The sequence below is a fragment of the Neoarius graeffei genome, chromosome 3, assembly GCF_027579695.1.
Source record: "Neoarius graeffei isolate fNeoGra1 chromosome 3, fNeoGra1.pri, whole genome shotgun sequence".
In the NCBI taxonomy this organism is placed as follows: Eukaryota; Metazoa; Chordata; class Actinopteri; order Siluriformes; family Ariidae; genus Neoarius; species Neoarius graeffei.
This window is the reverse complement of record NC_083571.1, coordinates 82,850,550-82,866,567: the sequence shown is the minus strand read 5'-3', so window position 1 is coordinate 82,866,567 and position 16,018 is coordinate 82,850,550. Positions and strand designations below refer to the sequence as shown.

General features: G+C 40.4%; 1 protein-coding gene across 3 annotated transcripts in view; it reads left to right on the top strand.

Moving 5' to 3' along the window:
• hook1 (hook microtubule-tethering protein 1) overlaps positions 1–16,018 on the top strand; it is a 49,970-nt gene that overhangs the window by 1,496 nt on the left and 32,456 nt on the right. The window contains exons 1-9 of one of the 3 annotated variants that reach the window (XM_060917514.1): positions 4,113–4,191; positions 4,587–4,894; positions 8,201–8,273; positions 8,375–8,425; positions 8,736–8,868; positions 9,062–9,129; positions 13,306–13,368; positions 13,478–13,561; positions 15,294–15,457. In XM_060917514.1, coding sequence (XP_060773497.1) covers positions 8,232–8,273; positions 8,375–8,425; positions 8,736–8,868; positions 9,062–9,129; positions 13,306–13,368; positions 13,478–13,561; positions 15,294–15,457 — 605 coding nt within the window. In that variant the 5' untranslated portion in view covers positions 4,113–4,191; positions 4,587–4,894; positions 8,201–8,231. Of the gene's footprint in view, positions 1–4,105; positions 4,192–4,586; positions 4,895–8,200; positions 8,274–8,374; positions 8,426–8,735; positions 8,869–9,061; positions 9,130–13,305; positions 13,369–13,477; positions 13,562–15,293; positions 15,458–16,018 lie in introns of those variants that run through there. The other 2 variants (XM_060917515.1, XM_060917513.1) reach the window with 2 other exon arrangements.

The window sequence follows — 16,018 nt, the reverse complement described above, 5'->3', positions numbered from 1 at the left end:
TCTCAAAAACTGATATTGTATTCACAGTAGAACATAGACAACATATCAAATGTCGAAAGTCAGACATTTTGAAATTTCATGCCAAATATTGGCTCATTTGAAATTTCATAACAGCAACACATCTCAAAAAAGTTGGGACAGGGGCAATAAGAGGCTGGAAAAGTTAAAGGTACAAAAAAGGAACAGCTGGAGGACCAAATTGCAACTCATTAGGTCAATTGGCAATAGGTCATTAACATGACTGGGTATAAAAAGAGCATCTTGGAGTGGCAGCGGCTCTCAGAAGTAAAGATGGGAAGAGGATCACCAATCCCCCTAATTCTGCGCCGACAAATAGTGGAGCAATATCAGAAAGGAGTTCGACAGTGTAAAATTGCAAAGAGTTTGAACATATCATCTACAGTGCATAATATCATCAAAAGATTCAGAGAATCTGGAAGAATCTCTGTGCGTAAGGGTCAAGGCCGGAAAACCATACTGGGTGCCCGTGATCTTCGGGCCCTTAGACGGCACTGCATCACATACAGGCATGCTTCTGTATTGGAAATCACAAAATGGGCTCAGGAATATTTCCAGAGAACATTATCTGTGAACACAATTCACCGTGCCATCCGCCATTGCCAGCTAAAATTCTATAGTTCAAAGAAGAAGCCGTATCTAAACATGATCCAGAAGCGCAGACGTCTTCTCTGGGCCAAGGCTCATTTAAAATTGACTGTGGCAAAGTGGAAAACTGTTCTGTGGTCAGACGAATCAAAATGTGAAGTTCTTTATGGAAATCAGGGACGCCGTGTCATTTGGACTAAAGAGGAGAAGGACGACCCAAGTTATCAGCGCTCAGTTCAGAAGCCTGCATCTCTGATGGTATGGGGTTGCATTAGTGCGTGTGGCATGGGCAGCTTACACATCTGGAAAGACACCATCAGTGCTGAAAGGTATATCCAGGTTCTAGAGCAACATATGCCCCCATCCAGACGACGTCTCTTTCAAGGAAGACCTTGCATTTTCCAACATGACAATGCCAAACCACATACTGCATCAATTACAGCATCATGGCTGCGTAGAAGAAGGGTCCGGGTACTGAACTGGCCAGCCTGCAGTCCAGATCTTTCACCCATAGAAAACATTTGGCGCATCATAAAACGGAAGATACGACAAAAAAGACCTAAGACAGTTGAGCAACTAGAGTCCTACATTAGACAAGAATGGGTTAACATTCCTATCCCTAAACTTGAGCAACTTGTCTCCTCAGTCCCCAGACGTTTACAGACTGTTGTAAAGAGAAAAGGGGATGTCTCACAGTGGTAAACATGGCCTTGTCCCAACATTTTCTCAGTTTAAACATTTGACATGTCATCTATGTTCTATTCTGAATAAAATATGGAATTTTGAAACTTCCACATCATTGCATTCCGTTTTTATTTACAATTTGTACTTTGTCCCAACTTTTTTGGAATCGGGGTTGTATAATGTCTTTTGTAACCTGTAGTGTTACAGTTTCGCTTCATTGAAACAAAGAAGCCCAAACCTGTTCCAGTATGACGATAACTCTGTACAAAGCTGCTCCATGAAGACATGTTTACCAAAGTTGGAGTGGAAGAACTCAAGGCTTCAACCCCAATGAACACCTCTGAGACGAAGTTGAACATCAACAACACACCAGACCTCCTCACCTGATGTCTTGTAGCTGAATGACTACAAATCCTCACAGCCATGCTCCAAAATCTAGTGGAAATCCTTCCTAGAAAAGTGGAGGTTATAATAACAGCAACATGGGACTCGATCAGGAATGCGATTACATTACAGGCATTTTAGCAGACTCTCTTACTCAGAGCAGCCCAGGGAGCAGTTGGGGGCTAGATGCTTTGCTCAAGGACACTTCAGCCATTTGTGCTGGTCGAGGGAATTGAACTGATGATCTCTTGGTCCCAAAGTTGCTTTTCTAACCATTAGGCCATGGGTTTTTCTTTGTGATAATCAGCAAGTACATACAGTGTGAGTGTGGTGTCCATAAAATCTTAGCCATATAATTTGTGCATTCTCTTTTGTTATTACAATAATAATTTAAAAGCAGCATGTTAACAGCCAGTCAATAAATTGTCCTTTATCAAATTAGATTGACGTGTTATCCCCTTCCCATAACCCAAGGTAAAAAAATATAGTTTTGGACACAGTGGGTACACATACTTATTTCTGTTGCTTATCTGGATATTGCCATGTTGAGGATGTTAAGGTTTGCGATGGGAGTGACAAGGTTGGACAGGATAAGGAACGAGCACATCAGAGGGACAGCACATGTGGAGAGCTTGGGAATTAAGCTAAGAGAGATGAGACTGAGATGGTATGGGCACATCCTGAGAAGAGATGCAGAGCATGTTGGAAGGAGAATGTTGAGGATGGAGCTGCCAGGCACACGAAAACGAGGAAGGCCAAAGAGGAGATACATGGATGTGGTGAGAGAGGACACAAAAGTGGCAGGTGTGGTAGAGAAGGATGTGGAAGACAGGGAGCAATGGAGACGAAAGATCCGCTGTGGCGACCCCTAATCGGGAACAGTCAAAAGAAGAAGAAGAATCTGGATATTATGTTATTTTTAATTTATTTAACCCACTTAAATGGAAATAGATTTGTATGCCATGACCAACATGCACTTTTGAAAGAAATGCATTTGATTCCAAAAGGAAACACAAGAGTTGTGTGTTAAATGTTACAGAGAAGACAAAACAGCTTGTGTGCACCATTCTCTGAGATTGCGTTGTGAATATGTGCATCTGTATTGGCTATGATTTTGTTTTTGACTTTATATAAAATAAAACCACCTTTACCGTGGTACAAACAGTTTGATACAAATGCAGTGATTCACAGCTCTATTTGTGACTTTTCCTGTGAATGTCAGGTTGATCTATAGGTTTAACACAAGTCGAGCAGTTTCTCCATTAGCAGGGCTTAAAGTTCCATTCCACCATTGGATGTATTCTTTGGCATAAAATACAATATATTTTATGACAACATGACTAGACAGAGAAATCTTTTAGCTTCAAAATGATATATCAAACATAATTTTTTGACAACGACAAGTATATTAATTTTGCGACCAAAGTCACCTACCCTTTTAATTTCCGCGCGGTAGTGAAACGTGATGTCATCGGCAGGTTCCCCTTCTTGTGTACCACGTGTCGGTCTATTTTTAGACCAGGAAACCCCCAAAGTGAGAGAGTCATTTCTCCTCGTATATGGGGGCCAAAAAAATTGGAAAAATTGAGTTAATCTTTCAGTTAGCTAGATTTATTGGTATTAGCTAGATTTATTGGTATTATTTTTATCGCGTTCTATCCGCCATTGCTGATAATATGTGCCACGTCACATGGTACACAAGAAGGGGAACCTGCCGATGACATCACGCGCGGAAATTAGAAGGGTAGGTGACTTTGGTCGCAAAATTAATATACTTGTCGTTGTCAAAAAATTATGTTTGATATATCATTTTGAAGCTAAAAGATTTCTCTATCTAGTGATACCATTTATATATGTTGTCAAAATATATTGTATTTTATGCCAAAGAATACATCCAATGGTGGAATGGCACTTTAAATGAACTACCACAGGTTCGTGGGTTTATTGAATCAGAGTGTTATAATTCAGTGCTGACACAATATGGCACAGGCTATACTACAGTGCAATATAAGCTACTGCATTCAGTTTATACTAGAAGAACTGGCACATTACTGGGAGTTTGCTTACACAAAACCATCTACAACAGACCATACAGGTTGTGGTGTTTTTTTTTTTTTAAATTTAATTTTTTTTATTTATTTATTTATTTTAAATAAACCCTGGGCATGGCTTCAAGCTTAACTTTCTCATTACATTCAACATTCTCATTTGTTGTGAAGACATGAAGAGAACACAAGTATCAAGAATGTTTGTTTGTTTTGTAAATTTCTATCTTTTGTAACTTTTGGTTTAGTGAAGCAAACCTTTTTACTTGACTATAGCACTCTGTGAAAGTGAGGGTGGGTACTATGTAATGCACTATGGGATTTTCTTTCTTGATGAAAAATAATCAGTGGTATAATATTTTGTATGTTTTTGTATATGCCTTCAGTTGCAAACCTTTAACACTCCAGCACCATGCAAGACAGTGGAGGATTTGACCACAGGTGCAGCCATGGCACAAGCTCTACACCAGATGTAAGTGTACCTTAGATTTCCATTTATCCTTGCCTGATTCACCCATTTTAATTTCAGCATTTCCCTTCCCTACTTCACAACACTCACTGAATTGTGAATGTTCTGCAGGGCCGTATTATTTGAGCATAGATGCGCTCCGTCTTAGAAATATTTTTATGCCTTTGTCACTAGGTGGTGGAGGCGGTATGTTTCCGGGTTGTATGTGTGTCTGTCTGAGATTCTTGTTAGCGCTATATCTCAGGAATGAGTGGTTGAATGTTTGCAGGATTGATGTGGAATTATGATTGTAACCAGCAAATAAACTGATTCAATTTTGGAATTGATCCAAACAGGATGAAGGTCTCAGCAAGGTCAAAATTTCTGAAATAGATTTCCTCAATATGCTTGTCAAACAGAAGAACAACTTTATTCATCACACGCTTGTGAAATTCCTCTCTGCATTTAACCCATCTGAAGCAGTGAACACACACATATCCAGAGCAGTGGGCAGCCATGCTAACAGCGCCCAGGGAGCAGTTGGGAGCCTCGCTCAAGGGCACCTCAACCCAAGGCCATCCCATATTAACCTAACGTGGAGGAAACCCATGCAGACACCATGCAAACTCCACTCAGAAAGGCCCCCGCCAGCTGCTGGGCTCGAACCCAGAACCTTCTTGCTGTGAGGCAACTGTGCTAACCACTTACACCACCATAATACACAGAGGTATTACCTATACGTTCATGTTCAGGGACTAATGCTACCTTTTAAGTTCTGGTGAAAATATCATTATTATAATACCAGATCAGAAAAAGTTGGGATGGTATTTTGAAATTAAAACTGAAAACAGTGATTTGTAAATGATGGCACATTATTTGATGTTTTACCTCATTAATTTTATTTATAAATTTTTTTAAATAAGCATTTCAGTTTTGATATTTGCAACACATTTAAAAAAAAAAGTTAGGATGGTAAAACATTTACCACTTTTATAATGTTGCTCTTCCTTCTCACAACACTTAAAAGATGTTTAGGGACTGAAGACTCCAAGTGATGAAGTGCTTTAGGTGTTATTTTGTTCCATTCTTCCTGCAAACAGGACTTAAGCTGTGCAACAGTACGGGGCTGTCGTCATATTTTTCATTTCAAAATTCTCTGCACGTTCTCTATTCTGTCTTCTGTATGTACTTTTCTGCATTGATGGTGCCATCACAGAAGTGCAAGTTACCTTTGTCAAGGGCATTGACACAACCCCATACCATGACAGACCCTGGCTTTTGAACTTGTTGCTGGTAACAGTCTGGATGGTCGTTTTCATCTTTGGCCCGGAGCACACGGCATCCATTTCTTTCAATAAAGGCCTGTAATACTGATTCATCTGACCACAATACATTTCCACTGTGTGATAGTCCATCCCAGATACATCGGAGTCCAGGGCTGTCAACAGCGCTTCTGGACCCAGTTAATATAAGGCTTTGTTTTTGCATAGTAAAGTTTTAACTGGCATTTGTGGATGTAACTCTGTATTGTAGTGTTTGACAAAGGTTTTCCAAAGTAATCCCAAGCCCCTGTGGTTATATCAGCTATAGATGAATGATGGTTCTTGATGCAGTGCCTTCTGAGGGGTCGGAGATAACGAGTGTTCCTTAGGCTTGTGCCCTTACCCTTTACACACTGAAATTCCAATTTAATAATATTCTCATGCATTTGTTGACAAACTGGAGATCCTCAGCCCATCTTTGCTCCTCAAAGACTAGGCCTTTCCTGGATGCTGATTTTGTACCAAATCATGATTACAATCACCTGTTGACATCATTGGTTTCAAATCATACCATTACTTAATTGTTTTACCTCATTACTAGCCCTAAATTGCCCCATCGTAATTTTTGGAATGTGCTGCAGACCTGAAATGTCGGAATGGATGTACATTTTCAAATGAAACAAAGTTGACCAGACAAAACATGAAATGTCTTGGGTTCATACTGTTTGTAATGAAATGCAAGTCAAAGTAAATTTAGAAATTGGTGCTTTTTTTTTTTTTTTTTTTTTTAAATTTGCATTTTCCATACCGTCCCACCTTTTTCAGATTTGGGGTTGTAGTTAAATGGCACCACAAAGTCATAATTACAACTCAGGAACTCCTTTTTCAATATTTTTCACATTTGCCTACAGCAGTTGGTAAGATTTAAGTGGTAACTTTGCATATTATTTGTTCAGTTCTTTTTCTTTCAGTTGCGCAAAATTAGCCTCATGTCATTGATGATACAAATAAAACAATCCATTTTTTCTGAGCAAAACCACTTGTTGTAACGTTACAACTTCTGCACTTGTACACACGAACTTCTGAGGAGGCAGTATATGATTTTGTTGCCTCAGTCCTTCTGTCAGTTTGTCAGTAGAAATTAAATGCAGGATTTGTCTAGTATTTATATTTGCTGCCACCTAATGAATTGACTACATTTTGGCTTTGGTCCAAGCATGCTCAAGGTCCATGCTAGATGTGCTTGGTGGATATTCTTGTCCCTTGGTGGATATCCTGTCACCAAAACATTATATACTGTACGCTGTACATTTAAGGCTGTTTGAGGCGTACAAGTTGGTAACAAGAAGGACTAGACTTGTTGGTGTCAGGTTCTGCTTGTTTTTGCATGGCATTTTGAATGTAATGACGTGGTATGTGTCACATCAATGGTTATTAGGGTTGGAGCACTATGGCGAGAGATTAGATTCATAATTATTGAAAATTATGACTCGCAGCAAGAAGGTTCTGGGTTCGAACCTCGCAGCCGACTGGGGCCTTTCTGTTTGGAGTTTGCATGTTCTCCCCGCCCTTTCATGGGTCTCCTCAGGGTCCTCCGGTCTCCTCCCACAAATCAAATGCAGGTGGATGAAGTTAACTGGCTACTCTAAATTGCCCTTAGATGTGAAATGTGAGCGTGAATAGCTGCTTGTCTTTCTGTGATAGATTAAAGGGTAAGATAGTAGATATAAAATAAGATACAAATAAAAATATATTTTTGCTAAGTAGTACTTTAAAAAAATAAATTGTGCATATCTGTACCAAGAGTTGAATATGTTCACCTTAAGATTAAGATATATATGTTATTTACCAGCTGGGAGGTCCGTATCGTGAAATACCGTGACCGAGGTCTTGAAAGTACTGGCCGAGGTCAGTATTCAAGGCCGAGGTCACGGTATTTCACCATACGGACCGACTTTAAGCTGGTAAATAATATATTAATTTTTTTCTTTACCAAATTCTAACAGAAAACGAGAGCGCCTGAAAGGGAAAACCGAGCTGAGCCGCCATTTTGAATCCTCATTCATGGCTGTAATGCAAATGGCTTCCTCCTCGGTATACAAGTGCACTTCCATGGCAGGAAAAAAAAAACTACATTTTGTTGCCTATGTAGTCCTCTATTAATACAAAATTGAGTCATTCAAGATTCAGCCATGTTTTTGCTCGGAGTTAGCAACAGTTACAGGTTTTTAGCTTTCTCTTGAAATGTTTTCTTTTATTTCTTCTTCCTCAGGATAGTAAAACTCGCTTTCGCTGTGAAGACTGTCATTGTCGCTATCCATGCTGTAAAATTAACGCTATTCTCCTGAGAAATGCAAAAATAAATGTTGACAAAAATTGCTACTATGTTGTTGTGAACGAGCAAGTCTCCAGAGGTCCGTAACCGGGGTCCATATTGTAGGATATGGATCTGCTCGCCAGCCAATCAGAGCACAGGTTTTGATGGAAACCAGACTGCGAAAAAAATAAATAACACTTATTTCACTACGAGTATAAACATTGACAGCTTTGAGACTTTTTTTTTTCTCCTCATGAAAATATTCGGTGCATGTAGCTTAGCATGTGGGAGTGTTGACTTTCACTGGTGCTGGTGCGAACCTTTCTAGGAGTCCATTATGAAGCTATGTCCATCCGGAAATGTTGATTATTTGTTTCATGACAGCAGGTAGCCCAGTGCTGATTCAATTACAGCAGAATTCTTCACACCCTATTGTTAACCTCCTCTTATTTAGAGATCCGTCCTGGTTCAGTGACAGCTGGCTGATGCGTATTAAGGAAGATGTTGGAGATAACCTGAGACTCAAGGTAAACTACTGTACCTTCTGCTGAATAGTTAATCCTATACCTTTTTGGTACAACATTTTGTGGCATTTTTCATTCCCCCCCCCATTTATGTTTTTCTGCAGTTGAACAACCTTAAAAAGATCTTGCAGATGATTGTTGATTACTATAATGAGGTAAGTTTTAAAACTATTTAAGAACCAATAAAAGATGGAGGCTTGTAACGTTGATGGATTTGTAAGCATAAAAAGAATTAACGTGTATTCAAATAGCAGAAATCTTTTCATCTGCCTTTATGCCAAAGTGCCTTTGATACATAAAGCTTTTCTATCCAGAGAGCAGCAAGCTTTTTATTTTTTTAAATTTTATTTTATTAATTAACCTCGGCCAAGTTTTTGCTGATACACCACATCTTTCTATCGCTCTTGTTGCCTCCTTCAATGTTATTCTTCTCCTCTATATTACTTGTGTGCGTGCGTGTGGCAGGTTCTGAATCAGCAGATGTCAGGCTTCCCCCTGCCTGATGTGATGCGTGTGGCTGAAATCTGTGACCCTGTGGAGCTCGGGCGTCTCCTGCAACTCCTCCTCGGCTGTGCAGTCAAATGTGATAGGAAACAAGGTACTTGTTCTACTCACTGGGCTAATCCCATTTCTACTAGTAGTGTATATGATTACATCATAATTTAACATGTTCAGTAAATCAGCACTTTATTCAACTGCAGCTGGTATCTTACCCCTACAGTTATATACTTGTAACCATCACTGGCATGGTCTTGTGTTTTTTTTTTTAAACAATATCTCCCTTTCAATAGAGTATATCCAGATCATAATGACTCTGGAGGAATCTGTGCAGCATGTAGTCATGACAGCCATTCAAGAGGTCAGTCTGGCTTAATTTTTGCTATTTTTAAAAAATGTTTTTATAGATACAGGATTGGACAAATCATACATTTGTTATTATGCAGAAGCTCCAGCATGCACGCCCAGTCTCATATTTTTGGTACCAGTCATCTAATTTCTTAGGCTGAAAAGTGGCAGCTAAACGCTACCAGTGGATTTATGTCAATTTGGTTTATTTGTATAGCGTTTTTAACAATAGACATTGTCGCAAAGCTGCTTCACAGAAACATATACAGTGGGGCAAAAAAGTATTTAGTCAGTCACCAATTGTGCAAGTTCTCCCACTTAAAAAGATGAGAGGCCTGTAATTTTCATCATAGGTATACCTCAACTATGAGAGACAGAATGGGGGGAAAGAATCCAGGAAATCACATTGTAGGATTTTTAATGAATTAATTGGTAAATTCCTCGGTAAAATAAGTATTTGGTCACCTACAAACAAGCAAGATTTCTGGCTCTCACAGACCTGTAACAACTTCTTTAAGAGGCTCCTCTGTCCTCCACTCGTTACCTGTATTAATGGCACCTGTTTGAACTCGTTATCAGTATAAAAGACACCTGTCCACAACCTGAAACAGTTACACTCCAAACTCCATTATGGCCAAGACCAAAGAGCTGTCAAAGGACACCAGAAACAAAATTGTAGACCTGCACCAGGCTGGGAAGACTGAATCTGCAATAGTTAAGCAGCTTGGTGTGAAGAAATCAACTGTGGGAGCAATTATTAGAAAATGGAAGACATACAAGACCACTGATAATCTCCCTCGATCTGGGGCTCCATGCAAGATCTCACCCCGTGGGGTCAAAATGATCACAAGAACGGTGAGCAAAAATCCCAGAACCACACGGGGGGACCTAGTGAATGGCCTGCAGGGAGCTGGGACCAAAGTAACAAAGGCTACCATCAGTAACACACTACGCTGCCAGGGACTCAAATCCTGCAGTGCCAGACGTGTCCCCCTGCTTAAGCCAGTACATGTCCAGGCCTGTCTGAAGTTTGCTAGAGAGCATTTGGATGATCCAGAAGAGAATTGGGAGAATGTCATATGGTCAAATGAAACCAAAATAGAACTTTTTGGTAAAAACTCAACTTGTCGCGTTTGGAGGAGAAAGAATGCTGAGTTGCATCCAAAGAACACCATACCTACTGTGAAGCATGGGGGTGGAAACATTATGCTTTGGGGCCGTTTTTCTGCAAAGGGACCAGGACGACTGATCCGTGTAAAGGAAAGAATGAATGGGGCCATGTATAGTGAGATTTTGAGTGAAAACCTCCTTCCATCAGCAAGGGCATTGAAGATGAAACGTGGCTGGGTCTTTCAGCATGACAATGATCCCAAACACACCGCCCGGGCAACGAAGGACTGGCTTCGTAAGAAGCATTTCAAGGTCCTGGAGTGGCCTAGCCAGTCTCCAGATCTCAACCCCATAGAAAATCTTTAGAGGGAGTTGAAAGTCCGTTTTGCCCAGCAACAGCCCCAAAACATCACTGCTCTAGAGATCTGCATGGAGGAATGGGCCAAAATACCAGCAACAGTGTGTGAAAACCTTGTGAAGACTTACAGAAAACGTTTGACCTCTGTCATTGCCAACAAAGCGTCTATAACAAAGTATTGAGATGAACTTTTGTTGTTGACCAAATACTTATTTTCCACCATAATTTGCAAATAAATTCTTTAAAAATCAGACAATGTGATTTTCTGGATTTTTTTTCTCATTCTGTCTCTCATATGCCGCTTTTCCACTACAAACGCGGCTGAGCCGTGCCGTGCTGAGTCGAGCTGAGTCGAGCTGAGCGGGGCTGTTGGAGTTGCATTTCGACTACAACCGCGCTGAACCGTGCTGGCTGGAAGTGGGTGGACACATTGGGTGGAGTTAGCGAAAGTGGGTGGACGTCACGTGATGTCGTTAAGCAGCGCAAACAGTGACATCAGTGACAGTGGCGGAACAAGTCAGAGCCGGGCCGGGGGCGGGGCAAATGACCGGGCCCTTTATTAAAGCTTATCATAACATCATTTTAGGCTACAAAATGTCTGCAACTGCGGTGTTTACCAATTTCAACACTACCGGGTGCAACTATGTTATTTAGTACATCAAATCCTTCAAACGAACATGTAACTCAGAAACAAAAAACATTAGGATACTGTACATGGCTCATAATAAAACATCAATAGCCTATACTGCGCACATTATTTGAAGGGCATACGAATGAGCGCTCAGAGGTTGCAACGGTGACAGGAAGAGTCAGAAATAAAAGGAGGGCGGTGCAAACCTCACTGAATGCACTGTGTTTACCAATTTCAACACTACGGGGTGCAACTATGTTATTTTGTACATTAAGTCCTTCAAACGAACATGTAACTCAGAAACAAAAAAAACATTAGGTGACATACTGTACATGGCTCATAATAAAACATCAATAGCCTACTGCGCGCATTATTTGAAGGGCATACGACGAGCCTTGCGCTCCGCGAACTCGTCCACGATGCTCTGTATGTCACTGATTCAGTGAGCTTTTAAGCGGTAGTCTCACGACCCGAATAGTAAACAATAAACATGGAGGACATGGAGTCGTTAGTGTTGCTGGTCTTGGTGCTGTGGCTTGTTGTCACCGACAACGCCAACAGATACTGGCAAGAGCGTATAGATGAGGCGAGGCGCATAAGGCTTCAGAAATTCTCGTAATTCGTAATTATTATTCTTCCGGGTTTGCGGTGTTTACAGATCCCAGCGCGCTCGCGGGGCGTGTGTGGGCATGTGAGGACACTCCTCCTCACCAATCAGTGCACAGGGGAGTGTCTGCTCACGCCCCTAGCCCCACTCGGCACGGTTTGGCTCGCTTCAGCCCCACTCCAAAACGGTGCGAGTTTTAGGGGCTAAGCAGGGCTGAAACGAGCTGAGTCATGCTGGTTTTTGGTAGTCGAAACGCGAGCTGTGTCGGGCTGAAGTGAGCTGAAGCGAGCTGAAGTGAGCTGAAAAAGGGTAGTGGAAAAGGGCCTATAGTTGAAGTGTACCTATGATGAAAATTACAGGCCTCTCTCATCTTTTTAAGTGGGAGAACTTGCACAATTGGTGACTGACTAAATACTTTTTTGCCCCACTGTAGACTTTATAGGATTCTCCCTGGGTTCTGAAAAATATTCTCCACTTTTTTCCTTGAAAAATAGTCAAAGAATATTCTTCACTTTCTCTTGGTCTGTTTTTTTTTTTTCTTAGTTACCGAATTATCAAAGTGGACTTAATACATGTTTATACCAACCAAACTGGCACAGTTCAAATATTTGTACAGATACAGCAAGGCCTCTCCATTACATATAAAATTTGGACTCCACTCCAGCATCTAATAAGAGAGACTTGATTTTGGGCACCCTGCGCACCGTCAAGCTAAAATAAACCTCTTTAGTTTGAGCTTATTTAAGGTTAATTTAGCATGGAATTATTCAAAAGAGGTATTAGGACTCCCTTTAGCCTTTACTTCAACACACACGTTGATTTACAATTGAACAGAGTCAAGAAGAGTCTTGGAACAACCAGCAGTGAAGGAATCCGAGTTTCCCGTCGATTTGCAAGCCGAACGCAGAATGACCCTGCGCTTTTCATCTCTTCACTGGGGTTGGAGTTTGGCAAAAGTAGGGGTTTGTGGAGGGATTTCTAGAAAAGATGACTTATGATAAAGATGACAAATACATTCATCACTGTGACGACTGCTAGTAATTTTCTCTGTCACTGATGGATTATGTTCGTCAATGATGAGTGTGACGAGCGCCAGCGGGAACCCTGATTTTAAACATATGAATTAATAAATGTATCCTTGTATTACTATGTGCAAAAATACAGTCTAATGGAAATTAATTGTTGAGAAGGGGATGACTGTGTAGCCATTAATCTTATCCAATCCTGATAAAGTTCATGATCTAGCATATTGTGTCGGTGCCCTCAACAAATATCACCAAGTAGCTCATACAGTAGGTTTGGCTATGAGTTGTAGCTTTCTCTCGCAAGTAAAACCATTTGAGTCCATGTAGCATCTTTTATTTTTTTCTCGGTATGTTTAACTGCATGCTACTGTCATGATGTTGTTCACCGAACAGCTACAAGTAGTCAAAATCTGCTCGTTCTATGTGTAATTGATGGAAAATCACACATCATTTTGCAGCTAATGAGCAAAGAGTCCATGACCCAATTTGGGACCGAGCCACAGGGGGATGTAGAACAACAGGTAAGAGATTTGAGTGAGTGATTATATGGTGGAAGATCCTTTGCTTGACTCTGGAATATATTTTGTAAGATTATGAAATGCTAACAGCATTGCTTGTGTTTGGTGGCAGTTGAAGAAAGCTCTGGAGAACTTGACCGAGCTGATGTCAGAGAAAGATGAGTTAGCTCAACGCTGCCAAGAGCTTGATATCCAGGTGAGGAATTTGAGTACAGGCACGGCTACAAAGACATAGGTTACAGCCGGATGAATACGTTTTTATTTTAAAATGCATCACTTTTTTGCTACGTTTTTAAGCCCCAAAATTGGAGACTTTTGGAAACACTGTTGGTCTCGTTTTAACTTGAAAACTCCAGGGTAGTGTTTTGGTTCAAATGGGCAAAAACTGAGACATTTGGAAACGATGCAGACACCCATGTTCGCTTCCTGGTTGGGTCTTATCAGTCACAATGTATCGTTCCATGATTAGTCACGCTTCTCTCATATGACCTTTTTCTGGAAGAAAACAAGTTGCGTCAGCTGTTTCTACGAGCATGCACATACCCACTGATCTGTGATTCCCCTTTTTATTGCATCCCTCCAATATAAATACAAAATCCAACAAAAATACATTAATAGTTTACAGGGTTGCTGGCTCCCTGAAATAACTACAAAGCTAAACATGAATGGTCATGTGATATGTTTTTAGGAGAACGCTCATTAGGACGGAGATCATGTTTGTTGTAAAACTAAAATGTATTAATGTGGACATGGCTATACACACGTGATGACCCTGGCAGGGTTTTTTTTTTAATACACAATTTATAGAAGAAAAGATAAACCCTTGGTGTTGATACCCAACAGATGTACAAACCTGCCCAAAAGCCATGTTGAAATACCTTAACCGTCACTGATCTTATTTGTGCCTCCTTTGCCATTTGGAAGCAGACTGACTGCTTTACAGGTCAGCACTTTTTATAAACAGAGTCCTGTCCTTCATACCGGTAGATGAAGTTTTGCTGTAGAATACTGATGGTGGTGGTTGTTCCTCTCTGACTCTTGGCTAAGCATTTTAAAAGCTGAAACCAGTACTGGTTCATTCCTACAATGTTTATATTATTAAGCAGGGTGTTACTTTTGGAATACATGCAACATTCCACTAAAATATACCTAGCTCGTCAGGTTTTGTTGGATTAAGTGCTCCTATAGTTAGTTGGCTAAGGAGTTGCTAAACATGAAGCCACATTTTAAGGTTTCATCTATTTAGAAATCTACTTGGAGCACAGTATCACCTGTTAAGTTATCTTCACCCTGTTGTAAACTGATCCACTGCTGGCACTGATTTTTGACAGATTGAGTATAAACCTGTCCTTGGTGACTGAGAGGTAAGTCCAAATGCATGGCTGTTGAGCCTAACCAAAGCCTTACTAAAGCCGCACCCTAACCAACCTAACGCTGGGGAAGTACTCACAAACCTGAGCTGCAGCTGTTTATTTTATTTTAAAAAATGTATGTATGTACAGTATGTATAAATCTAATATTAAACATTTTAAGATTAATTCTGTGGTTAACATGAGCTGATATCCATGCACTTTTTTTTCTATTTTTATGTACTAATGATCCTGTTGTGACAGCTATTATTAAAAATAATTCTACTGCTTCAAAACCTTTTCAGTGGTGTTTTATATTGATTAATAGTTTTCACAAGGTGAAAAAGTCTTTCGTGCCTATACTTTGCATGGGATGCACCCATTTATCTGAATAATACAACATTGCAGTTTTTCAGTGTTTAAGGATAACGATTGCTGTTTACAAGTGACACACACCAATAGGGATCGCAGTAAAGACTACAACAGTGACTCCATCTCAATAACAGCAATGTCTAATTACAAGATCCTTTAATAAACTATTATTTACACAGTCCATTTAACCTCTGACCCTGTAAACAGGTGGCAATTCTGCAGGAAGAGCGGAATAGCCTCCTGGCGGAGAACGATGTCCTGACGGATCGAGCCAGTCAGTTGGATTCCTTTGATGATCCCAACACTCCATCAGGGAAGAAACACGGTCAGCTCCAGCTGCAGCTAGAACAGCTCCAAGAGGAGAATTTCAGGTACTGTTCAACCACAGAGCCCACCCATACTTTACCACCATCTGTGCTATACTATACGAGTGTAAAGCTATACTAGCTTTTCAAACTGATAATTACAGTTCGGATAACTCATTTTTATATGTTTTGTTCCAGTTTATATTCCTATCGCTGTTGAATTCTCAATTCTGATCACTCAGAATATGTTGAAGTAGTACTGCAAGTCAAATCACACATTTATTTGAATGCACTCGTCATGGTTTCTCTAGTAACAGTTTATGCAGGGACTTGTTATGTAAATTCTCCAAGTAAATAGATTGTTAAAAATTTAACATTTTTTTACAGTCAGAGCCAAAGCTGCAATTGTATGTTGTTGGGTCGTTCCCCCCCCCCCCCCCCCCCCCCCCCGACATGGGAAAGTCTTCAAGACAGAGGGATTTGTGGTTATCTGTTTTCCTTTTTTCCAAGCTGCATTCTTTTTTTAATCTTCAAAAAAGAAAGCTCATAAAGCAACGACTGTTCATGCTATTATACTGTAAGTATAATAGGAACTGACTTGTTTTGCAGATGTTCTACAACTTTAAG